At 42.5% G+C, this 27,026-nt stretch overlaps 2 protein-coding genes across 4 annotated transcripts; both read right to left on the minus strand.

Moving 5' to 3' along the window:
* Window positions 1-818: 818 nt before the first annotated feature.
* Window positions 819-8,120, minus strand: slbp (stem-loop histone mRNA binding protein). 2 transcript variants are annotated; one of them, XM_080774082.1, is made up of 9 exons: window positions 7,958-8,120; window positions 5,570-5,758; window positions 5,088-5,138; window positions 4,678-4,830; window positions 4,259-4,321; window positions 3,999-4,136; window positions 2,923-3,090; window positions 1,940-2,030; window positions 819-1,278 (listed from the first exon to the last, which is right to left on the minus strand). In XM_080774082.1, exons 1-9 carry the CDS (start codon window positions 8,020-8,022, stop codon window positions 1,219-1,221), a joined length of 978 nt encoding a protein of 325 aa, XP_080630208.1. In that variant the 5' UTR covers window positions 8,023-8,120; the 3' UTR covers window positions 819-1,218. The 2 variants fall into 2 exon arrangements, with proteins under 2 accessions (XP_080630208.1, XP_080630209.1); XM_080774083.1 differs by lacking the exon at window positions 5,088-5,138.
* Window positions 8,121-8,770: 650 nt separating this feature from the next.
* LOC308322701 (caspase-3-like) lies at window positions 8,771-25,289 on the minus strand. 2 transcript variants are annotated; one of them, XM_080774095.1, is made up of 7 exons: window positions 25,251-25,289; window positions 24,092-24,204; window positions 12,762-12,964; window positions 11,944-12,072; window positions 11,413-11,588; window positions 10,630-10,765; window positions 8,771-10,176 (listed from the first exon to the last, which is right to left on the minus strand). In XM_080774095.1, the coding sequence occupies exons 2-7, from the start codon at window positions 24,169-24,171 to the stop codon at window positions 9,944-9,946; spliced, it is 957 nt and encodes a 318-aa protein (XP_080630221.1). In that variant the 5' UTR covers window positions 24,172-24,204; window positions 25,251-25,289; the 3' UTR covers window positions 8,771-9,943. The 2 variants fall into 2 exon arrangements, with proteins under 2 accessions (XP_080630221.1, XP_080630220.1); XM_080774094.1 differs by lacking the exons at window positions 24,092-24,204; window positions 25,251-25,289 and adding exons at window positions 14,967-15,085; window positions 17,023-17,070.
* Between the last annotated feature and the right edge of the window lie 1,737 nt (window positions 25,290-27,026).

Genomic DNA, 27,026 nt, shown 5'->3' on the forward strand with positions numbered 1-27,026 from the left:
ATGCCAACGACGAACGTCTGTTGGATTTCTCAGATTCTACACTGATTGGCTAAGATTGCCTTTCAATCTTTTCCAGGTCTGGTCCGTTTTGTACAAAATGTGGCAAATCATGAACGCAGGGCCCGAGTGCAGTGAACCTGCACGCATATTCCCACTAGGCTGGAGAAGCAATGCCACTTTTCAAATCAGCCTCACAGTAGCGTTATAACAGGCCAAGTCCTCAAGCCAATAATTTGACGACCAGGTCAAATTATTGGTTAGTAGGAGACCTGCACCAGTCAAATTATTGAGAGCCCCCGAGCTCAAGAACCTGATGTTAAGACTGGGCAGCGAGGGGGGGGGGGGGAAGGGGGTTCTCATCAATATCCTACAAGCCTGCATTTCAAGCTTGCGGATCTGCTGTCCGTGCGACGCTGTAGTATATTAAAGTAATTAATAAAAATATAAAAACAAAGTTACAGTATAGTGGCAGTGGTTCAGGGGTAGAGTGAACAGTTCGAACCTGGGCCCCCCCCCCAGAGTTAGTGTCAAAGTGTCCTTGAGCAAGACTCTGAACCCCTAATTACTCCCGATGTGCAGGTTGGTGCCTTGCATGGTTTCCTCTGCCGTCGGTGTGTGAATGGGTGAACGTAATGCACAATCTCTGTAAAGCACCGTGGATAAAAGTCGCTATATAAATTAAATGCACCATTTACAATATGGGGAGATTAGATAAAAGGTTTCTGCTCGACAACTAAATCTACCAGCGTCAGCCAAACGTAGTCACACAAAAGGGCACAAGTCACGAAAGTAAAATGATTGGTCATAATCTACAAATGTTATGGTTCCTTTTTTTTATTATTTCAAAAATGCTCAATATAAAATCGCTGAATGTGCCTAACAAAACACTTTACAAACAAAAAAAAGGTAAATTACAACAGCATATAATCTATTCCCAAAGAACTCTTAAAACAAAAACAAGCAACCGATAGAACACATTAATTATAACTGCACGTCCATTTTCCAAAATAACTCTTAAAACAAAATAAAGCAACCAAAACAAATATATTCTTTTCTCTCCACATGCACACTGTGGAATGAATGAAACATTCCATTCTTACATTTCGAAATTAAATCTATACAAACAAGTAAGTCACCCGTAAATTGCCATAACAGAACAAAACAACATGGGGTGCTAGGGCTTAAGAGGTTCTATAAGAGCAGCGGCAGTAGGGGGCGCTATGCCATGTCTGGCTCAGTCTTCTTCATCTTCACAGGAGTTCCCATGTAGTCATCATCCTGGAGGACCACAGAAGAAGAGGTTAGCCCACATACTGTGCTGCCACACTATCAAAAAACCTGTGCACGTTTTCGGCTGCGTGCAGGGTTTTTAGACACTTGGTGTATGGAAAAAAGCTCCACTTCCGGACGACTTGCGCGACGGCCAGATTCCCAGAAGCGCTCTCCTCCGCGTCAATCGTCCGCGGAGGTGGAGCTTAATTCCCATCCACCAGCTGTCTAAAAACCTGCTGCGCACACCACGCCGCACAGCTTCCTCTGTCCGCGGCGCAAAACCGTTTTGCACTTACGGTGTGGAAAGGGCTAGACCGGGACAGTCTTTTTTTGCAAAGCCTGGGAGTCGATGGTCGCTGAGGGGGGCGCTTGTTTTACAGGTTAGGGTTAGCCATATTTTTACTGGGGTGAGGCGTAGTTTTTGTGAAGTCCTATAACACCACCCTACTAGTAGTAGTCGGCACAGGAAAACAAACCTCCCATCAGCGCCCATCGAAACCCAGGCTCTGCAAAAAAGGTAGGCCCCCATTGAGACCCGAGACCAGATTCTACGAATTCTTCTAAATCAGTGAAAAACCTCATGTTTCAATGTCAGTGGTTCTCAAACTTTTTCATGACACCCAGAAGCAAAGATTTGAGTTAAAAACATTGACCGTGAGAAACTCACCTCCAGCAACACTGGAAGTCCATTGGACGAGCCTGTCGAATTCTGGGAGTCCTCCTCAATGTCCATGATGTCCTCAAGTCCCAGCTGCTCACTAATGGAAACAGAAAGAATAAAATGAAATGATTATTGAGCCTGCGGAGCTAGTTCAGGCAGACAATTCAAACGCTCACTCCCTCCAATATAGAGCACCGGACGTCAATATCAGTAGTTTTGGTGTTTAAGTGTTACGTTAAACTTTAGCTATTGAAAAATAGCAGATCTACAAGCTCGAGTGGCGCGCTATGAACTTCTGCTATTTTCCAGACAAATAACCGAAAATGTGTGTGTGTGTGTATATATATATATATATTCTTACACAAATCCAGTATTTTTTCTATTATTTTTTTCAATACAGTACAGTAGCAAATGACTGAAAACTATAGTTTTTTTTTAATCAATATTATTCTCTTACAATGTCCTGTATTTTCTTACTCTTGCTCTGCCTCTGCCGTTTGCATCACGCTTCATAATTTAAATCGTCACCAATTTGAATCGATTAACGATATATATACACATGCCTAGTTACAAAGTTAAATAACTGTATAATAATTTGGTAACCCCCACTCCCATGGGGTGTTTTTGCCTTGGCACTGTAGTGAATATTTGCAGTCAGCACATCTGAAATGCTAGCACTTACCCTTAGATAGCATTTCTGTAGACTTAGATAGCATTTGATACAGACTTATAGCATGTTATGTAGACAGCACCATAATTGCATTGTATGTAGTCATAGCACATCATAGTACATAATGTATAGCATAGTATAGTATATATGTATAGTTTCATTATATAGATATTCCACTGTTACTTTCTTAGCTTACGCATGTTTCATGATAAATGCTTTTTATGTGATGTATTCCCATGCTTTTTTGTTCTTGCTTAATGTAAGCCATGTCTGCTAAATGCCTAAATTGTAAATTGATTGATTCCGTCCTGTCATTTACCCGTCCTCCTCCTCGCCATCCTTCTCCTGTCCGTCCTTATGGGGCGCGGGGTCCCAGCCGGCATGGAGCTTCACCTTCCACAGCTTGATCTGCTGGTCCCAGGACCGCCGGCTGTACTTCTTGAACTTGTTGGGGGTTTTGGGGTGAACTCCTGGCTCCCGCGTGTGTCTGGGGGGACAAAAAGAGAGAGAGATCAGGGGGTTTTGGGGTGAACTCCTGGCTCCCGCGTGTGTCTGGGGGACAAACAGAGAGATCAGCTTTGAACTTCTCCATTCATTTGCATTTTTATTCTTATTCAATCATTTTTTTTAAATATAATAAAATTATGTTGCTACATGTATAGCTACAACTAATGAGACAGAGGTAGCTCCCGGACACAAAAGGTATAAAAAGTTTCTTATTCGTTTTCTAACGTAGATATAGATTATTATTACAAAACATACATGAACCAATTAAGCACGCTTTGATACAGTCTATTTGCCCTGCATTGATCTTTTTAAATGCAGTTTCCCCTTTTATAATAAGAACTTCTTATATTGTACTTTTAACTTAAAGCAGCACTATGAATTATTTTTAATCCGAAACAATCGGACCCGTCTGATGCGAGTGGTGCAATACTGTACATGTTCTGTACGTACTTTACTGTACAAGCCCTCCTCCCTGGCCTGTGTATGTCTGTGTTTGTGTGTTAGTGCTCCGACACAGCCAGGGACAGAGCTACACATAGCTGTCTATAGGAGTGGTTGCACCACTCAAAAAAGTGTGGAAACTACCGATTCAGAATGGACCTCAGTTCTTAATGGGTTGGGTAATAAATGTTAGTGCTTCGTTCTCACACAACTGTGGCCCTAAAACTGGCTCCGTTCTAGAAGATTCTTGGAACCGTACTGCTTTCTCGGAAATGGCAGACATATTTTGGTTCCAGTTCCAAACCAACTTTTAGGGTTCTGAACAAATTCATTTTCAGTGGAAACACTCTGAACTGGTTCAATATTAGGCGGGGGAAAAAAACCAAAATAACTGAGCCCGGTTCAACCCCGGTGGGAGCAGGCGTGTGTGTAAGGGGAGGGACTCACCTGGGCACCTCCTTGCTGTATTGGTCGTAGGCCAGCGTGTTCTTGCCGTAGTTGATCTGTTTCTGTCTGCGAAACAACACCGCCTCGTCTGTCTCCATCTCTCCTGCCGTGGGGACAGGGGACTCCCTGGAGTCAGAGCTACACACACACACACACACACGGGAAGGAAGATAGTTAGATAAGGGGTCTTCTGTGTTTTTTCCTAGAGCTTCATGAAGAGGTCACCGAGACAGATGAGTGAGACTAGATGCATGTCTTACCTTCCAGAAGAGTTCTTCCTCTCTCTCTGAGTGTACTCTGGAGCCAGTATTCTCCTCCTGTAACTACACACACACACACACACACACACACATACATACACAACGTTAGAATCACCAAAGAAGATCAGCTACTTTTGGCATTAAAAAAAAAAGCTCACAATAAAATCGTATCGTGCAGATTTTTTAATGCATCGTTAAATAGTCAGTGATTTCATTGAAATTATCTGCCCTGTGCAATTTGTGATTATGAAGCCGAAAACAGAAACAGAAAATGCAATGTTCAATGCAAAAAAACAAAACAAAACTTAAATGTGTAATCGTTGACAGCCCTAGGCTTGAGCGGTTTGAAGCATTGAGAAGGAGAAAAGCCAAAGAATGAATTTGAACACAGTACATAGAACAATATTTATATATATTACCGCTGAGCGTCCCTCTTTAGCTCGGTGCTCTCCACCTGACTGGCCCAGTCTCTGTCCACAGTGTCCGTCTCTCCGTCCCCGTCCGCCTCTCTGTCCGCCTCTCTGCGTCTGTCCCGGCGAGACGCGGGCCCTTCGCTCTCTGGAGTGGTGAAACTGCAGGGAAAGGAAGGAGTTAAGAAGTTAAGAAGATATGCCGACGTTGTCGCCAGGGTGGAAACCGTTACTTTTCAAGGAAAAGGGGTTAAAAATGACCTACGTTACAATGGAGCCAACAGCCAATGTAGTTTTTTAGTACTCAAGTCACAAGGTCTTGTTAATTAATACAACAAATAGCAGATCTTCTAGCTTGGCTCACAACGCGATGCGATAAGTAGCAAGCGAATGGAAAATGTCAAAACTATAATAATAACCTTGGTGTGGGCGCATCATGGCTGACCACTAAGCATCCTCTTTTGGCCTTTCTGCAACGGAAGATCAGGCACCAATGTTCATAAACCAAACCACAACTGAAGACCCAGCCTAGCTTTCTGTCGCTCCAGCTCTTTGATAAACGGCAAATACATTTTCAGATCAGGGTTGAAAATGTTCCACCAAATCAGGAGAGTACAGTAGAGTACAGTACCCATTTATAGTGTTAAGAGTTCCAATTGTCTCAACTCATTTATTTGCATCATCACTTCCGATTTCACTTGTTTATGCTGTTTTGAGTTCTCTCTCCCGATAGGACACATTCGGTATCCCGACCTGTGTTTTCCAGTCACCCAAAGAGCTAGAGAGCGACATGGAGATTCATGAATCATGTTGCTGAACAAACAAGCTATGGCAATCAGAATAGAGAGAGCTATTAAACACACCCCTACCTTTTGATGTCGACTGTTGCAGTGCTACTTACTTGGCATGTCTGTTGTCAGACTGGTAGTATTGGTCTCTGTGGTGGTCTTGGTCTCTGTGGTGGTCTCGGTCTCTGTTGTCTCTGTGGTGCTGCTTCTCATCTGGGCTGTGGGAGGTTGCGTCATCAGACCTCAGGCTGCCGTCAACACCCCTCTTCCTACAGTTGGACCACCGCGACGGACCGTTGGTCCTACACACACACATACAGAGAGGAGAGAGAGGGAGAACACATGATCTTTATGGAGGAATCGGGTTTATGGAGGGATCGAGAGACAGCTCAGGACAGTGGCCTCATGGTTAGAGTGTTCGCCCCGGGACTTTGGAGGTCGGGGTTCATTCCCCGGCCGGGTCATACCAAACGGAGACATAGAAAGGTAGACGGCTAGACGCCTCCTTCAGCTCTGGAGCGTCTGTATCTCTCGAGAGGCGGCAAGATTCTGTGACGCACGCGGAAGCTTGCCAAGCTTAAGCGTGCGTCACATAAGGGGAAGTTTGTTAGGTCAATCAGAGGCAATGTAAACGTTTGTTTTCTCATGGCAATAAAGCTCCTATGGATTGAATTGAAAGTCCCGGAAAAGACGCGCTGTGATTGGCCAATCGTCACTAGAGTGGCAGTGACGCAGCGTCATCATGGCGCCAATGATCTGCAGTGGCCAATGAGGCATCTTCTTAGTCTAGGTATTTATTTATATCTATGATAAGACTCTAAACATGGGGCCCAATGCTTCACTGCTTGGCACTCAGCATCAAGGGTTGGATAGGGGTGTGATATGTGCTATGATTTACAGCCACTAGATGGCAATGATGATGACTGTGCCAGTCACAATACTCATGATACAAGTGTGCAATCAGCACAATCACAACAAAGTGGAATTATGTTTAGGCATTATTGCCATTCTAAAATCCTGTTCTAGATTGAGGCTTCAAGCATTTATGAAATCTCATCAGAGGGGACCTTTGGGGTTTTATGGTAGATGATTCTGGAAAAAACTATTTACAATACTGCTAGTTTCACCCATAAAACAAATACTGAAATCAGTTGTGGGAACTGACAACTTCAATCCATGGGAGTAGGACAGTTTTACATTTTAGTACCGCTTAATAGTCACACTATGTATTAATGAAGATTATATTAAAAATGTAATTAAAGAAATATCACTTGTCATTAGGACAAGAACACGTTCAAAGTGTGTATAAACAAACCTGTCCGTTTTCAATGACCAACATTGCCAACTCCATGTTTATTTTTAAACATTAATTTGTTAACTCAGAGAGGGTACAAATTAAACCGCAATTCAATTAAAAACAGTGCCTCGTTAACCAAGGAAAGAGCAAGTTTATCCTCGTAGCAACAAAGCTAACCAACACAGTAGCTTCCCTTTCCCTTTTGCTAAGCTAACCGGCTAACAGAGGATTCAGTCAGTCATGTAATTTCAGGGACAGAACGTTAAGGTTTATGTAATGTATGTAATGTTAACCTCGTGTATGCAAAAGTGACGTAACTAATAAAAAGCCACAACAATCCAACAAGCTAACGTTGATTAGTCAGCATTTTGTATGTAAAGCTGCTGTTACACCCAAATAAGTGACCCTGCGAATTCTGCGACCAGAAGGTCCTCCATGGTTTATTTTAAAGGTTAAGAATCTTAAATTACTGGTTTGGAAAACAACCTATTAGTAATTACAAAATGGAAAACCACACTGAAACAAACCTTAATTCCCCAATCCCCGCTTACTATCTAAATCATAAATTACAAAATTCGATAGGTCACCAATGCTGGCGTAGCAGCAGCAGCAGCACTGTTTTCATTCAGACTAGCCAGGTTTGCCGGGTAATTGGGCTAAATGCTGGTTTTGGGGGCAAATATTTTGTCCAACAATTAACAAATGGCTCAACGAGATCAAAGGAGACTCCGTGAACGTACATTTGGATTTTTAATTGGATTACAATGTACGACTGTCAGCCAACTGAACTGGGTTCGATCGTTTCGCGGGAGAAGAGTGGCGCCAGATTATGCTACACTTTTATACACTTTTTACTTTTGTGTTGGCGCGGGAAATGAGTCTCTTTTTTTAAATCAAAGTAACATTCAGATAGTCGTTTAATTCCAATGAGACTGCACTGTAGTTTGATTATGCAGTTGATTTTAGCAGTTTACATTTTGACATGAGAATCTGTAAACCACTGCATAAATGGGAAATACGAGTAGTTTGAACTGAAGTTGATTTCCAACTACAAATGAAAACCCTCACAAGGTCTGTTTGTAACTCTGAGAGCGTACAAATGGAATCCAACTGACCCGTACGTGCATTTGGTTCCATTTGTATATAGTATATTGCACTTGCAGTTGAAATGTAAAAGCAATGCAAAGGTAAGCTTCTCTCTCACCTGTACTCCTGCTTGTTGGTGTCGTGTTGTACATCTTCTCGCCGTCTGTATCGGTGTTGAGACATGCTCGAATGAAGAAGATGATCACAGTTTAAAATAAATAAGATAGACGAGAGAACTAAATACAGCCGTTTCTGTGTCGCTCAGCTCCTCTCTGTCTGCTGCTCAAGGCTCAAACCCGTCCCGCGCCAACTGACTGGAAACACAACTGTACAACAAAGACCATGTGACCGGAAGGGGCGGTCTTCTTCCTGTGGCTGTCACCATGGAGAAGGTTTATGTTCCTAGTAAGAACCTTTGGCGCCGACTAGTGTCATGAATGAGAATCATCTTTATTGTCGCACTCACTGACTCAGTTTTACAAGTATAAATAAAAGTGGGTGATTTTTAGTGCATAGTTCCCATCTATTATAAATAATGCTATAGTCTCTGTCTGTCAAACATACATCAGCTCTAGTGTGCAGTTTAAACAGGAGTGGATTATATATTACCGTATAGCCAATTTAAACAATTGCATTGCATTTTTAAATGCTTAACATTATCACCCCTTTTTGCATATGTTGTTGTATTTCTTTTGCTTGAATGTATGGTTATTTCTTGTTTATTATGATAGATCATCTTATTTTTCTTGTGATTTTGTTTTGTCATGTCTAGAAAGGGGCTATATAAATAAAGTTATTATTATTATTATGATGAATACTTTAGTATAGTTGTGTGATGATGTGTTGGAAAATAAAATTGAAAAGGTCCTGCCACCCAACCTCTTTGCAGTTTGCACCACCATGTACTTACATAAAATAATGGGAGTCAATAATCATTAAAGCAGATTTTTATTCGTATACAGGCATGCAATTACTTAATTTCATCTTCGAAAGACAAAATAAAATACAGATCCCTCCACAATTTCCCTTATATATGTGAAATAGGCGTCATTCCATTTCATACATCTCCATTTCAACATTCCTTTAGAAGCAGAAGAATCATAGAATGACAAAACTGCAGATTCCGGACGACACTCGTTTAGTATTTCAAATGTTCCAACACCTTTGAAAGATTACATAAAAATGTACTACGAATATTCTGAACAAAATGATTTGGTCCTGAGTCTAGCAATTAAAAAAATGAAAATAAACTCTGTTCTGATTGGCTCAGCCGATTACCCAATAAGGCTCTTCTTCCCTTTTTGTCCTCAGACAGAAAGTGCAAAGTGTTTCTTATAAACTCAATAATGATGTTGTACAGCGGACATACCGTAGGCAGACAGTGGCTTAGTGGTAGAGTGGACGCTTGGGAACTGGCGGACGGTTCCCAGTTCGATCCCAGGCTCTCCCAGAAGTGTCCTTGAGCAAAATGCTGAAACCCTATTTGCTTCCAATGAGCAGGTTGGTGCCTTGCATGGTTTTCACAGCCATCTGTGTATGAATGTGTGTGTGAATGGGTGAATGTAATACACAATCTATGTAAAGCGCCTTGGATAAAGGCGCTATATAAATGCACAATTTAAAATGTACATGGACCGTACCCTGAGTGTTAAACTGAGATTAGAAAACTGAATAAAAACTTCAGAAAACAGAGAACATCATAGGAATGTTTTTTTCCCCCCTTCTTTTCTTGGCAGTAAAGTGGTAAAAGCAAAGTGACTACACTGGCTCTGTCGATTTCAAACCAATTCTCATGAGATTAAATTCCATTTTTATCTTCTTTCTCACTAGCTCTGGATAACAGTATAGTATAAAACACATACTGTATTCCAAGATGATATTAAAACCATAATTATGGGTTAATTTACGTGTTTAACATGCCATCACAATCATTTATCCATGTATATGTTGGCTACTCAAAAATAGCAGATCGACAAGCTCGCAGCACGTCACTCTGTCAGCTTGTACATCTGCTATATTTAGGGGGTCTTCCTGGCACAAACTCTTATCTAAACTCATATACATTTTCGATCCTTGGCACGAAACCGTTGGGAGAACGGCGGATCTAGCGGGAGGGAAAGTAGAGCTCCTTGGTCAGCATGGAGACGATGCAGGGGATCTGCTTCTGGCGGTCGTAGCCCGGCATGTCGTTGCTGGACTGGAAGTCCAGCGCCACCTTGCTGTTGACCCGGATCATGATCCGCATCAGCTCCAGCTCCTTGCTGTGGCGCTGGAGCATCTCGCACAGAGCCTGCATGAACCACGAGCCGCACGCCATGTTCCTCCACGAGTAGTAGCCTGGAGGGTGGAATGAAACGTGTACGGCTTCAGAACACACTGTGGCTTTTGGTTGACGGAGTAAAGGCCTATTCATTCATACCCCAGTTTTAGGTGATAAGGTGACCTCCGAAACAGTGGTTTGTAAAAAAAAAAACGTGCTTGTGTTGAGCGGTGACCACTGCGGCTCAGTGACGTAGTTTTTAGTTTATCAACCTAAAACTGGAGTATGAATAGGCCTTAATGAACTGGCAGTAGCATCTTGTTTTGTAAACTGTAAACCCCATTAATTAAGACCGGGAAAGCATTGGCGTCATTTTTAGAATTTTAACAAAAAAGCATGATTGAGTTTGGAAATTCAAAAAACGAGCTCATAGCGATACAAGCTTGTAGATCTTCTATATTTGGGAAAAAGAATAATGAAGAGTTGTGCAAATCTTATCTTTGAATATCATCTGTTGTCACATGACTTACCTGGTGCAGTAGAGTAAGCATACAGGAAGTCCGCCTCCACGGGAATCCTGCATTGTTCTGACTGGACCCCCACACTGTCTGTCTCAATGCAACTGTCTGTCTCAATGCCAGGGTCCAGGTCTGTACCACGACACGCCTGGAAAACACACATGCTACAGAGGTCAGTGTCACCATTATGAAATCCAACTTGACCATTACATAGTCGCTCAAATAACTACGATTGATGATTCAATTAATTGCGTTTTTTATGTCGTTGGACATTGGAATATTGTGAATAAAAGTTAACTTTTGGCCTTTAACCCAGAAACGATTCTGCAAATGTCTTCTATAAATCCTGACTGTTTTCTTGAAAAAGCCATGTTTTTCTATGTCAGTCGTTCTCAAAAACTTTCATGTCACTTTTCACGATTCTTCAAAAATAGCAGAGCTACAAGCTCATAGCGCACCACTCGGTGGCATGCTATGAGCTTGTAGATCTGCTATTTAGATCTGCTACATAGTGCTAACACCAAAAGGGGTTCCCGCCCAAAATGGGTTAAAAAAGGGCGCTCAGGGCATATTTATGACAAATAACTTACATAATTTGTAACGTTTTGAGCTATCTGCGATTTCAGATTTTTTTCTTCTTTTGAAATAATATACGTTTTTCAACATGGAAATGATTATAATGAATATGCATATCAAATAATTGCGACAAGACGACAAGTGGCATCACAAATTCTTAACATTAGCATCAATCCAGAGCTAGATCTACATGTGTGTGCGTCCATACGTGTGACTGACCTGTATGAAGAAGAGCTTGGGTTTCCCAACCAGACTCCGACAGCGGTCTCCTCTGAACATTTCCGTCAGTGTTTTCAGCTCTACGTATTGATCAATTCCGAAGATCTGCCCCTCTTCTCCGTGGCTCAGCATCACGCACACAAACGACGCACAGCGACTGTGGTCCTCCTGGGATACTGTGGAGGAGAGGAACGGAGGAGACAAAGACATTGTTTAACATGTGTCCAGACCTTATTATTATTTCCAGCAATATTTTAGACTGGTCCTCATTAAAGACCACACAATATTATGCTTTTCTTGGTGGGAAAATGGGACAATACTAAATTCTTGGTTTAGCTTGTATTGCTTAAACGTGGGACTGTTCCAAGTGATTTTAAGTGGTTGTAGTAAGGAGAAAGAATAAGTTCCTACAGGGCTCCTGTAGTAACTTCTAATCTGTGATTATGGGCCCTAATTTCATCAGTGCCTGCAAATTACGAGCAGGGCAGCTTGCACCGTCTGTTAAATATGTAATAATAGTAAACAACATACTTTTGTATAAGAGGTCTTGCATCTGGCATACAGTCTGGTCGTTGGCCACTTTGGTCTTGTAGCCGAGCCCAGCGAAGGTCTTAAAGGCAGCGGCCGCGTCAACATCTGTGCCGTTACGGACATTCATCCCTGTACGCACACAGACAGACACACACACACACAGAGACACACACACACAAAATAAACCATTTTGAAATGAAGTGCTGAATGACGTTTTCATTTTCTTGATAGTCAGTATGCCATATCAACATGAAGTTTGAATACGACAACACTTAAAAATTACATATTTCAACTGATGTTGTCTGTCCATAGGCTTAGGCTATACATAACCTTATATTTTATTTCCCCATCAGGATGTAACCTAATTATCATTAGACCCACCTAGCTCCCAGACTCCCTCCCTGGTCACTTATCAGTTTGAATTTGGTTGTAAATTTACTAAATTGTTTAGAAAACTATCTCTCACACTTGCCAGTGTGTCAGTGATCACCCTCCCCTGTGCCAATGTTGGCCTGAGGTTGCCTATCCCTAATATAAAGGACTTTTATCATTTATAATTTTCATTATCCAAGTATATAACTCAAAGACTGTGCTGTTCAAAACGCATACCCGGTATATAAAATGTCTTTAGTTTCAGTCTTCGTCAGTTTATATACTATGACAGCCAGGGCATATTGCTGCATATTGTATATGGTTTATATGGCACTGGTTTCGTTTCCCGTAAATCGATGCCCTTGAACCTTGAATAATAATAAACCAAAAAACGAAACTTGAAACTAAATGTTTTAGTTGTGTCATTTAGTTGACATAATTATTACCTGTGCTCCTGTGGAAGTTCTTGTTGTTGATGATGATGCAGGTGCCCATGCTGGGGTAGTCCATGTTGTAGCGGTACTGGTCAAGCGGTACTGGTACTGAGGACGGTACTGGTACTGGTACCGCAGCAGTAGCAGCAGCAGCCTTATCGACATCGTTCGTGTTGCTGCCCGTACCGTCCTTGGGTGGCTGGGGGTCCTTATCCCTGTGACACACATTTTAACCATTTATTCATGTCCACATATTAGGAGAGCACAGGTGGCCCTAAATATTATAATATATATGTACAGTTGTACATTCAAAACATCATGCTTGTTAAATCTTCAAACAGTGTTGATCTCCTTTTAGCCTTAACATCTGACTGTACCACGTGCTGTTCACATTTCTTACTAATACTAAGGTATTTAATCAATCAAAAATATTCTAGCCAGTACAGCTATACCTGTATACTGTAATTGTGTGTGTGTGTGTGTGTGTGTGTGTGTGTGTGTGTGTGTGTGTGTGTGTGTGTGGACTGCATTTATAAAGTGCTTTTCTCCAAAACGCTGTACATTACAATGTACATCACATTCACACACCGACGACGGTGGAGGAAACCCTGCAAGGCACCAACCTGCTCATCTGGGGCAGTTAGAGCCGAATCCCAATACCCAAAATCTTGGCCACTCACTCACTCACTCACTCACTCACACTCCAGTATGGTGGTGTTACGGTGAAATTGGTGACCTGCTAAAACTATAGACTTGTCTTCAACCTGGTGGTATTCAGGCCACACGTATTTAAAGAGAATAGTTGTGTGAAGGCCACAAGATGGTCACATATTTCGGCAGGTCACCAATTGCACCATAACACTGCCATGCTGGAGTGATCGAGTGTGAGTGACCGAGACTTTGGGTATTGGAATTTGGCTTAGGGGTTCAAACAGAGTCTTAGGGGTTCAAACAGAGTCTTAGGGGTTCAGACAGAGTCTTAGGGGTTCAAACAGAGTCTTAGGGGTTCAGACACAGTCTTAGGGGTTCAGACAGAGTCTTAGGGGTTCAGACAGATAGTCTTAGGGGTTCAAACAGAGTCTTAGGGGTTCAGACAGATAGTCTTAGGGGTTCAAACAGAGTCTTAGGGGTTCAAACAGAGTCTTAGGGGTTCAGACAGAGTCTTAGGGGTTCAAACAGAGTCTTAGGGGTTCAGACACAGTCTTAGGGGTTCAGACAGAGTCTTAGGGGTTCAGACACAGTCTTAGGGGTTCAGACAGAGTCTTAGGGGTTCAGACAGAGTCTTAGGGGTTCAGACAGAGTCTTAGGGGTTCAGACAGAGTCTTAGGGGTTCAGACAGAGTCTTAGGGGTTCAGACAGAGTCTTGGGGGTTCAGACAGAGTCTTGGGGGTTCAAACAGAGTCTTAGGGGTTCAAACAGAGTCTTAGGGGTTCAGACAGAGTCTTAGGGGTTCAGACAGAGTCTTAGGGGTTCAGACAGAGTCTTAGGGGTTCAGACAGAGTCTTAGGGGTTCAGACAGAGTCTTAGGGGTTCAGACAGAGTCTTAGGGGTTCAGACAGAGTCTTAGGGGTTCAGACAGAGTCTTAGGGGTTCAGACAGAGTCTTAGGGGTTCAGACACAGTCTTAGGGGTTCAGACAGAGTCTTAGGGGTTCAGACAGAGTCTTAGGGGTTCAGACAGAGTCTTAGGGGTTCAAACAGAGTCTTAGGGGTTCAGACAGAGTCTTAGGGGTTCAAACAGAGTCTTAGGGGTTCAAACAGAGTCTTAGGGGTTCAGACAGAGTCTTAGGGGTTCAGACAGAGTCTTAGGGGTTCAGACAGAGTCTTAGGGGTTCAAACAGAGTCTTAGGGGTTCAAACAGAGTCTTAGGGGTTCAGACAGAGTCTTAGGGGTTCAAACAGAGTCTTAGGGGTTCAAACAGAGTCTTAGGGGTTCAGACAGAGTCTTAGGGGTTCAGACAGAGTCTTAGGGGTTCAGACAGAGTCTTAGGGGTTCAAACAGAGTCTTAGGGGTTCAGACACAGTCTTAGGGGTTCAGACAGAGTCTTAGGGGTTCAGACAGAGTCTTAGGGGTTCAGACAGAGTCTTGGGGGTTCAGACAGAGTCTTAGGGGTTCAGACAGAGTCTTAGGGGTTCAGACAGAGTCTTGCTCAAGGACACCGCGACATTTTTCCAGGAGGAGCCAGGAATTGATCCTGGATTCCAAGATGGCCACTGTACCTCTTAAACCACTTTGGGATTGGGATTCCAAATGCGTCGACATCATCCCCGTTGTTTACGGTATCTGCGTCACAGTCGGACGACATGACGATCCTACGTACGACGCTATTGCCAATAAACTGTGGAGGAAATGTAAACATGGCCGGCGGTTAAAACAATGACAGGCTGAGCCTTGAAGAATGGAGACAGTGAATAAATACATTTCTGGACAAAGTACTCAATACTAGTATTCCTCCAGATTAAGATGAATGATGGGACTAAAAAATGTAAAACGCTCTCAATAACAGTATTGACGGAGGACATCCTAGTGTCCTCCGTCGTACACTAGGATGAATTCGGTTTTGTTGGCTATGTTGGTTATCTCTTATCTGCAGCCTCCCAAGCTGTAGATTTTGAACATTTATTTCTTGTATTGAAGATATATATATACACGTATTTGTGGCACAAAAGTGGGAAATAAAAACAAAAATTAAATAAACATATATATATATATATATATATATATATATATATATATATATATATATATATATATATATATATACATATATATATATATATATATAAAATATCGGTATCAATAATTTCCATATTGGTGCATCTCTATTCTCTACAATGAACTGTACCCTATGCTGAATAAATACTTTGAAGAATAGCTCAACTGAAAGTGAAAGTAAACCGAGATAATATCAACATACTTTGCAGTACATGTGTCTGACATGTGTCTGACGTCATGCATGACGTGTAGTTAGGCTAATATCTAGCCCTAGCATGGCTGAGATATTAAATACAATGTATTATTATTACTACATACAAAATGATCAAATGCATGAAATATCAGAGACATTTTAGGGACTTTTACATTGATTACATGACCAAATAGGATGATATACCTACAAGTTGTAGGCCAATCTTATTTTGTTATGTAACACGTGTATGTAGAAGATTTTGATATTCCAGTTGTAGGTTCAAGGTTGTAGCATATGTTACTTATTGTGTACAGGTACAGTAAAACTTATTTTAGTTTGGCTTCCTTCAGACAATGCAGCAGTATGGATAAAAAAAACAACAACAAAAACACAGCAAGCACAGCAAACAAACGCATAGAATAAAGAATAAAGAGCTATCAAAGAGTTACAAAGAGGTTACCTACAACTGACTGTAATATCCTATTATTTCTGTATATTAATTAATTGTAGCTACACAACAGGAGTATAGCAAGCAGCCACAATTATACACTGGCATTATGTTGGAAAGAAATGTAATATGTTCAATAAACATTTGTTTTTGTAGTCTCTTTTAAACAAGACACCATTTCACTACAATGACAGATTCATTTATTTTAAAGCATGATACAAAATCTATATCAGCCTCATTGTAAATACATTGCTGTTGCGCCACGGACCGGAGTTGGTGTCGCGCGCACCGAAAAGAGCCGATCCACAATGAAGCTCACAACGCGTCGCAGCGATTTTTGAACGAGTCAATAAGGGAGTCGCATGTCTTAATGACTGTCGTTAGGGCGTTACACATTTTTGTGGCATATAGGAGCGAAAATAATTTAGACCCTTGTTTGTGCCGAATCTGGGTTGCACATGGTTTGTTGCACTCCCTCTGGTGTTGTGGACTGTGGACTTCGTTAACATTAAGGAAGTAATAAGTATCTAGACATGGGTATCTTGGTGGTGTATCGAATCTTGTGGACCAGACTGGAGTGACCCATTGCAAGATGCTGTACTGTACTCTCTGTCATCGAACCTAAGCCATTCCAGCCTGTCAAAGTGGGCAGAGGTTCGGGGGGTGAGGCCAAGTATAGGAGCCCGACTAGTTTGTTTTGGGAAGTCTGGAGCCTTGTACGGCTCTTTTCGTGTTAAGGGCGTAAAGTGTGGACGTTTCCTACTTCCTAGAAGTAGTTATAGCAATCACATGCGTCCATGTTCATCCACAAAGTAAAGAAAATAAAACATTACAAATATATACATTTACTGTCGTGCAGCAACTGGCATTGATTCATCTAGAAATAGTTTAAGAACTTTTGAGGGAAAAACCAACCTACCGTTGTTGTTGACGTGTTGTTGACTGGGACAGCACTGCAGAGATAATAAAGTTCCTCTGACTACTACTACTATAAGGAAATGCATTGCATTCATTGTGAGGATATATATCATATCCCATAGGCCGGAGGGACGGGCTGTGATTGGCCAGTTGTTGGCATACCTGGAACACCCAGTCGTCATGGAGACAGGGAGGTGTGTGTGTGTGGGGGGGGGGGTGTTAAACCGGTATCAACCTGTGGAACCTGTGTGACCTTAACCTTTGGACAGGGCAGAGGTGGGTGGGTGAGTTGAGGTGGGGTGGAGAAGTACTCGGATTGATATTTATAAGGAGTGAAACTACAGGTTTCACCAGCTGCGAAATCTGTGTAAGAAATACATGCATGTTACAACTTACAAGTAAAAGGCCTGTGTTCACTGTTTTCCTTTGAGTAAAAAGTGCAAAAGTATTGCATTACAGTACCAAAGTTATAGGCTAATAGTAGTCTTAAGTTTAAAAAAAAAGTTTCTTATAGCTGAACATGGTGATCATTATTCTCTGTAGATCCACTTATGAGGTCTTGTGAAAGTGTCGACAGCACAGATGTTTGTGGAATTACCACACCGTGGTCAGTATCATGGTCATCTCTCCTGTTCAGATTCAAACAACTTTATTGATCTCCGCAAAGAGCAATTCATTTGCAATCCATATACACAACAACACATTAAGGTAGTCATTATGTCAGACACAGGTATCGTATCAATAACAGGAAAAGAGCAGCAGCAGTACCGGTACATTAAACATCTAGTTATAGCTTGGGGGGTCCTGGGGTTGATCTTGGGGGTCCTGGGGTAGAGCTTGGGGGTCCTGGGGTTGATCTTGGGGGTCCTGGGGGTACTGGGGTAGAGCTTGGGGGTCCTGGGGGTCCTGGGGTAGAGCTTGGGGGTCCTGGGGGTACTGGGGTAGAGCTTGGGGGTCCTGGGGTAGAGCTTGGGGGTCCTGGGGGTACTGGGGTAGAGCTTGGGGGTCCTGGGGGTACTGGGGTAGAGCTTGGGGGTCCTGGGGGTACTGGGGTAGAGCTTGGGGGTCCTGGGGTTGATCTTGGGGGTCCTGGGGGTACTGGGGTTGATCTTGGGGGTCCTGGGGGTCCTGGGGTAGAGCTGCTTGGGGGTCCTGGGGTAGAGCTGCTTGGGGGTCCTGGGGGTACGGGGAGGGAAAGTAGAGCTCCTTGGTCAGCATGCAGACGATGCAGGGGATCTGCTTCTGGCGGTCGTAGCCCGGCAGGTCGGAGCTGGACTGGAAGTCCAGCGCCACCTTGCTGTTGACCCGGGTCATGATCTGAATCAGCTCCAGCTCCTTGCTGTGGCGCTGGAGCATCTCGCACAGAGCCTGCATGAACCACGAGCCGCGCGCCGCGTTCCTCCACGAGGAGTAGCCTGGAGGGTGGAATGAAACAGTGTTGATTTCGTCGACTAAAACTAAGATGTAAAATGTTTGGCGACCTTTTTTCACTGACGGAAACTAAGCTATGATGACTAAAACTAAGACTAAATATACTGACAATTCCGTCAACAAATAAAAACTAGACTAAAATGTTAGGAAGGGACTCGTGGACAAGAAATCCAGTATAAGTCATTTTACAATTAGTTGCGTGCTGAAAATAGCCGATCTACAATCTCACAACACGTTGCGCTCGATCAGCTATTTTCAGCGAGTCATTGCGACGGCATCAGGGCCCGCCAAAATACATTTTGTTCGACTGTAGATTTTAGTCGACTGAAATCTTATGATATTTAGTCGACTAAAACTAGACTAACAACCAAAACATCCTCCTATTCGTTCATACCCCAGTATTAGGTGTTAAGGTGACCTCCTATTCGTTCATACCCCAGTATTAGGTGATAAGGTGACCTCCTATTCGTTCATACCCCAGTATTAGGTGATAAGGTGACCTCCCTATTCGTTCATACCCCAGTATTAGGTGATAAGGTGACCTCCCTATTCGTTCATACCCCAGTATTAGGTGATAAGGTGACCTCCCTATTCGTTCATACCCCAGTATTAGGTGATAAGGTGACCTCCTATTCGTTCATACCCCAGTATTAGGTGATAAGGTGACCTCCTATTCGTTCATACCCAGTATTAGGTGATAAGGTGACCTCCTATTCGTTCATACCCCAGTATTAGGTGATAAGGTGACCTCCCTATTCGTTCATACCCCAGTATTAGGTGATAAGGTGACCTCCCTATTCGTTCATACCCCAGTATTAGGTGATAAGGTGACCTCCCTATTCGTTCATACCCCAGTATTAGGTGATAAGGTGACCTCCTATTCGTTCATATATACCCCAGTATTAGGTGATAAGGTGACCTCCGAAACGGTGGTTAGTAAAAAACAGAGAGATGTGCTTGTGTGAGCGGTGACCACCGCGGCTCAGTGACGTCGTATGAGTATGAATAGGCCTTAATGCACTGGCAGTAGCATTTTGTTTTGTAAACTTTAAACCCCATTAAGACCGGGAAAGCATGATTGAATACTTCAATACATACGAGCTCACAGCGATACAAGCTTGTAGATCTGTTATTTTTGAAAAAAAATAATGAAAAGTTGTGCAAATCTTATCTTTGAATATCATCTGTTGTCACATGACTTACCTGGTGCAGTGGAGTAAGCATACAGGAAGTCCGCCTCCACGGGAATCCTGCATTCTTCTGACTGGACCCCAAAACTGTCTGTCTCAATGCAACTGTCTGTCTCAATGCCAGGGTCCAGGTCTGTACCACGACGCGCCTGGAAAACAGTAAAACACACAGGCATACAGTATATAATAAATAATAAATACAACTTTATTTGTATAGCACCTTTCATGACATGAAATGCAGCTCAAAGTGCTTTTACAGAGCAATGGAGAAAGAAAGAAAAGAAAAGAAAGGCATAAAACATTAAAAAAATAATAGCAGTAATGCAATACAGTGAGGACATGAATAACAAAAATAAATAAAAGATCAATTAAAAGCAAGAGTGTAGAAGTGATGAGTCTTGAGCTGTGATTTAAAAATGTCTACAGAGGCTGCCTGTCGAAGGTACAGTGGGAGTTTGTTCCACGCCGTCGGCCCGTGGAAGCAAAAAGCTTCCAGTGTCTCTGAATGTATTGATGAATTGAGCGATAGGACGATGGGCCCTATTGTAAACAAGTGTAATGCCGTTATAGTGTTGTCCACTCACAGTTAACAGTTTTTTGTATTGAGTTGTGCTTGAAATGTAATTCTGCAAACTGTTAATCAATCAATCAATGCCCCTGCCGGTGGATGCGGCGGGTTGCTGGTTTGGTATGGTGGACCCCAGAGATGTCATGGAGTCTTGGATGAACTTTGTTCACTGTCACGCTAATGACAGGCTCGGGTGCCACATGTGCCGGGCCGGTGATTCGCTGCACTTACTGGTAGACCTTGCCTCACCCAACTCTTTTGTTTCTGATGGTATAAACGGATTGTAACACCCAGTCCCATTCAGGTATGCTGATATGGTTAGGCGCAAGCTTGGCTCAGGGAATAATAACACCATATGCTGTGTTTGTAAAACTGTGTGTAACACCTGGGATTCGAACTCAGGCCTCCCGCGTGGAAGTCCAACATCTCAACCACTAGACTATGAGGGGCTCTGCTTCCCTCACCTCCCTTTTGACCTCCTCCCACGGGGAAACCCGATCCGGGTCACGGCACCAATGTAACCCGGGATTTGAATTCGGGCCTACCGGGTGAACATCTTAACCACTAGACCAAAGGGATATCCCTCTGGACCGGGGGAGATATTAGACTTTTGAGGCCATCAGGCAGAGGCTCTGAGCCACTGCTACATGTGCGTGCGTCCATAGGTCCATACGTCCATACGTCCATATGCGTGACTGACCTGTATGAAGAAGAGCTTGGGTTTCCCCACCAGACTCCGACAGCGGTCTCCTCTGAACATTTCCGTCAGTGTTTTCAGCTCTACGTAGCTATCCGTTCCGTAGATCATCCCCTCTTCTCCGTGGCTCAGCATCACGCACACAAACGACGCACAGCGACTGTGGTCCTCCTGGGATACTGTGGAGGAGAGGAACGGAGGAGAGACACAGACATTGTTTAACATGTGTCCAGACCTTTGATTTCCAGCTATATTTTAGACTGGTCTTGGGGGAGGCATTTTACTAGGGATTGTTAGGCTAAATTTGTATCAACCCCAAGTCTTTATTAAATACCACTAAAAGATTATACTTTTCTATTAGTTGGTGGGAAAATGGGACAATACTAAAGTCTTGGCAGAACTGGTTTTGCTTGTATTGCTTAAACGTGTGACTGTTGAACGGAATGCAATTTCCCTAACGTTTTTAGTTTCCAAGTGATTTTAAGTGGTTGATGTAAGGAGAAAAAATAAGTTCCTACAGGCCTCCTGTAGTAACTCTGAGGACCACCTGTTGAAGACCCATGGAAGAGGGTTTCTTATCTGTGATTATGGGCCCTAATTTCATCAGTGCCTGAAGATTACGGGCAGGGCAGCTTGCACCGTCTGTTAAATATGTAATAATAGTAAACAACATACTTTTGTATAAGAGGTCTTGCATCTGGCATACAGTCTGGTCCTTGGCCACTTTGGTCTTGTAGCCGAGCCCAGCGAAGGTCTTAAAGGCAGCGGCCGCGTCAACATCTGTGCCGTTACGGACCATCATCCCTGTACGCGCGCAGACACACACACACACACACACAGACATACACAGACACAGACACAGACACACACACACACACACACACACACACACACACACACATACAATAAAGCAGGGGTCGGCAACCATTCTGACATGAAGTGCTGAAGAATGACAGAGCTATAAACACTTAAAAATTACATATTTCAACTGATGTTGTCTGTCCATAGTCTTAGGCTATACATAACCTTATTGTAGCCTAATTATCATTAGACTACTCAGAGCAATAACCCACCTATCTCCCAGACTCCCTCCCCGGTCACTTATCAGTTTGAATGAATGTCAAGTTATGTGCAGGATGTAATTTGGCTGTAAATTACTAAATTATTTAGAAAACTATCTCTCACACTTGCCAGTGTGTCAGTGATCACCCTCCCCTGTGCCAATGTTGGCACCCGTGCCTGAGGTTGCCTATCCCTCATATAAAGGACTTGTTTCATTATCCAAGTATATAACTCAAAGACTGTGTGTTCGCACATATAAAATGCCTTTAGTTTCAGCCTTTGTCAGTTTGTCAACACGACTATGACAGCCAGGGCATATTGCTGCATATTGTATATGGTTTATATGGCACTTTTTATGGTTTTGTTTACCGTAAACCGATGCCCTATGATGTCATCATACAAGAGTGCAACGTGTTAAGTCTAGAACTGACAACCAATTTTGAAACCAATAATAATAATTAAAAAAAAAAACGAAACTAAAACTAAATATTTTAGTTGTGTCATTTAGTTGACATAATTATTACCCGTGTTCCTGTGGAAGTTCTGGTTGTTGATGATGATGCAGGTGCCCATGCTGGGGTAGTCCATGTTGTAGCGGTACGGGTCTGAGGACACAGCAGCAGCAGCCTCACCGTCATTGTCTGTCGTCGTGTTGCTGCCCGTACCGGCCTTGCGTGGCTGGCGGTCCTTATCCCTGTGACACAAGTTTTAACCATTTATTCATGTCCACATATAGGAGAGCACAGACTGACCTAAATATTAAATGTACAACTGTACATTTAATATGTCTGTGTCATGACACAATAGGCATGTCACTCAGGTACTCCATGGATATAAAGAAACAACACCTCTGCCATTATGTGGCGTCTGCCAATGGAGGGTATTATTCGCATGCATAAAGTTGAGTGGCAAAGCGAGTTTCAAAGTGAGTTTAACGTTGTTTATGGGCTGTCAAGGCCACAAAGTCGTTTTTCGACACTCAGTAGGCTGTAGGCACTAACTTCCGGGTATGGTGATGATGTGAGATGTCCCTCTATAATGGGGAGAGACAGGACAGTACTTAAAATACCTGCCTAATTACAGTTCTTGCATACTTCCCCCCTATACCTATCTGGCAACATACCAACATGCAATGGTGTGACACCATGACTGGTGTAGCATAGGGCTGGTATCTAGGTTTTGAGGTAGTGGACAATAATAATAATAATAATAATAATAATAATAACCTCAACAAATAAGTGCATCTGTTGAATTGATTGTTGATTGTTTGTTTGCAGCATTGAAATTCTAAAGTAGGTGATCATTGTTGAATAATCCGTTATTCAGTGATAACTAGAAACTATTCTTGTTAAATCTTGAAACAGTGTTGATATCCTTTTAGCCTTAAAGACTGACTGTACCACCACGAGCTGTTCACATTTCTTACTAATACTAGTAAGTATGTATATTCTAGCTACTCTAACCAGTACAGCTATATACAGTATACAGTAAGTGTGTGTGTGTGTGTGTGTGTGTGTGTGTGTGTGTGTGTGTGTGCGTGCGTGCGTGTGTGTGCGCGTGTGGCGCTGTACACACACACACACACACACACACACACACACACACACACACACACACATCGACGGGCAAGGCACCAACCTGCTTAATAGACAAATTCCAATACCCAAAATCTTGGCCACTCACTCACTCACACTCCAGCATGGTGGTGTTACGGTGAAATTGGTGACCTGCTGCTAAAACTACAGACTTCAACCTGGTGGTATTCAGGCCACGTATTTAAAGAGAATAGTTGTGTGGAGGCCACAAGATGGTCACATATTTCGGCAGGTCACCAATTACACCATAACACTGCCATGCTGGAGTGATCGAGTGTGAGTGACCGAGACTTTGGGTATTGGAATTTGGCTTAGGGGTTCAAACAGAGTCTTAGGGGTTCAGACACAGTCTTAGGGGTTCAAACAGAGTCTTAGGGGTTCAAACACAGTCTTAGGGGTTCAGACAGAGTCTTAGGGGTTCAGACACATAGTCTTAGGGGTTCAGACAGAGTCTTGCTCAAGTACACCTCGACATTTTGCCAGGAGGAGCCAGGAATTGATCCTGGATTGCAAGATGGCCACTGTACCTCTTAAACCACTTTGAGAATCCAGAGGCGTCGACTTCATCCCCGTTGTTTCCTGTATCTGCGTCACAGTCGGACGACATGACGATCCTACGTACGACGCTATTGCCAATAAACTGTGGAGGAAATGTAAACATGGCCGGCGGTTAAAACAATGACAGGCTGAGCCTTATTTATCTGTTGTTGATAAGCATACATTTTGCGTTGGCTATGTTGGTTATCTGCAGCCTCCCAAGCTGTAGATTCTGAACATTAATTTCTTGTATTGAAGATATATATACGTATTTGTGGCACAAAAGTGGGAAATAAAAACAACAAAAATGATATAAACATTATATATCGGTATCAGTATATCAGCTATAGGCAAAACTGTTATTTTATACATTGGTGTATCGGCCATGAATTTCCATATTGGTGCATCTCTACAATGAACTGTACCCTATAGTAGCCCATGATGAACAAATACTTTGAAGAATAGCTCAACTGAAAGTGAAAGTAAACCGAGATAATATCAACATACTGTGCAGTACATGTGTCTGACATGTGTCTGACATCACGCATGACGTGTAGTTAGGCTAATATCTAGCCCTAGAATGACTGAGATATTAAATACAATGTATTATTATTACTACATACAAAATTATCAAATGTATGAAATATCAGAGACATTTTAGGGACTTTTACATTGATTACATGACCAAATAGGATGATATACCTACAAGTTGTAGGCCAATCTTATTTTGTTATGTAACACATGTATGCAGAAGATCTTGATATTCCAGTTGTAGGTTCAAGGTTGTAGCATGTTACTTCTCGTGTACAGTAAAACTTATTTTTGTTTGGCTTTCTTCAGACAATGCAGCAGTATGGATAACATGACATTCAAAACAACAACAAAAACACAGCAAGCATGTCAGCAAACAAACGGATAGAATAAAGAATAAAGAGCTAAAGAGGTTACCTACAACTGACTGTAATATCCTATTATTTCTGTACATTAATTAATTGTATACACAAGAGGAGTAGCAAGCAGCCATTAACATCCATCCACAACGTATAAAGAAAATAAAAAATTACAAAATATACATTTACTGTCGTGCAGCAACTGGCATTGATTTATCTAGAAATACTTTAAGAACTTATGAGGGAAAAACCAACCTACCGTTGTTGTTGACGTGTTGTTGACTGGGACAGCAGAGATAATAAAGTTCCTCTGACTACTACTAGTACTACTACTACTACTTATAAGGAAATGCATCTTATCTGTGATTGGCCAGTTGTTGGCATACCTGGTCTGGAACCCAGTCGTCATGGAGACAGGGAGGGGGATGATAACCTGACTTTGCCAGCTGGGGGCGGTATTGGGTAACCATTGTTCCCCAACGAAACAAACTTGTGTAGCAAGCTTCTTGGATCTGGCAGCGTCAGGTTAGGGGGATGAGGGATACCAGTATCAACCTGTGGAACCTGTGTGACCTTAACCTTTGGACAGGGCAGGGGTGGGTGGGTAGGTTGAGGTTGGGGTGGAGAAGTACTCGGATTGATATTTAGAGTGAAACTACAGGTTTCGCCAGCTGCGAAATCTGTGTAAAAAAAATACTCTCTGTTACAAGAAGTAAAAGGCCTGTGTTCACTAGCTGTTTTACTTTGAGTAAAAAGTGCAATAGTATTATTGGCCTTACAGTACCAAAGTACTAGGCTAATAGTCTTAAAGGACAACTTTAGTTTTTTTTCAACCAAGGTTCATGTTTTAGGTTGTTATAGAGAAAGTAAAAGGTGAGTATAATTATTTTTTCATTTGCTGCTTTCTTTTGTTTTAGGGATTTTAGCTGTTTTTGACAGGGGGGCGGGGTCATTCGAGCATGGGACTAAATATGTATTTCTTTACAAAAATGTATAGCGATTTCTTTTTTTTATTCTTTACTATAGTCCTACTAGACCCCAATAAATTACATCTGGCCACAAAATTTCACGGGATCTACTGAATGTGTCAAACAGACATTGAGCCCCGCACCTGTCAAACTACCTGAAAAGAGTGAGAAACGCCCACACGGGCACAACCCCAGAGGGAGCTCCACTGATCTCATTCCCCCCAGATTTGGCACAAACATGGGGATGAATCCATTCTACTGTTATGCCACCAAAATGTGGAATGCCCAGCCTATACCATCACCAGTCATCAAAAAGTGTAAAAGAGCACCTGTCTGCAATTTGCAACTGGCTCCTATCTATGCAACTAAAATGTGGAACGCCCGGCCCTACCAACAGCCATTTAAGGTCAGTCCATACCGTCTCCGACCACCGAACTTTTCGTCGGAAAGATCAGACTTTTCTCAAGGGCAGTCCATACTCTCTCCGACCACCGAACTTTTCGTCGGAAAGCTCCGGTACAACTCTTACACAATTTAATAACTTTAACCCATTCTGACCTGAGATCAGATTCATACGAGGTTTCCACTGGACACACACTGGTCTGATTAACCCATTCTGACCTGAGATCAGATTCTAAAAATGTCAGTCGTTCTTCGATTTTTCAAAAATAGCAGACCTACAAGCTCGTATCGCGCCACTCGGTGGCGCGATATGAGCTTGTAGATCTGCTATTTTTCAATACACCAAAATGGGTGCCCGGTCAGAATGGGTTAAAAGTAAAAAAAAACATCATATTGTGATTTGTTTTGAGCTGCGCAGATCTGCTATTTCCAATATTGTTTGAAAGTGTTTGAAAATATATACCGGTAGTTCTTTCTACAGGGAAATGATTATGGTGATTATGCAAATAATGATTGCGATTATCTCCTAATTATTGTGATTAGGCAATTATGTGATAATTGTGACAGGCCTATATAGTAATGTGTGTACCATGCAGGCTAATTTATTTATGATGTAATGTATACGTGCGTGTGTGCCTGCGTGCATGCCTGTGTGTGTGTGCATG

This window comes from Protomyctophum bolini, assembly GCF_963924005.1.
Source record: "Protomyctophum bolini genome assembly, chromosome: 10".
In the NCBI taxonomy this organism is placed as follows: domain Eukaryota; kingdom Metazoa; phylum Chordata; class Actinopteri; order Myctophiformes; family Myctophidae; genus Protomyctophum; species Protomyctophum bolini.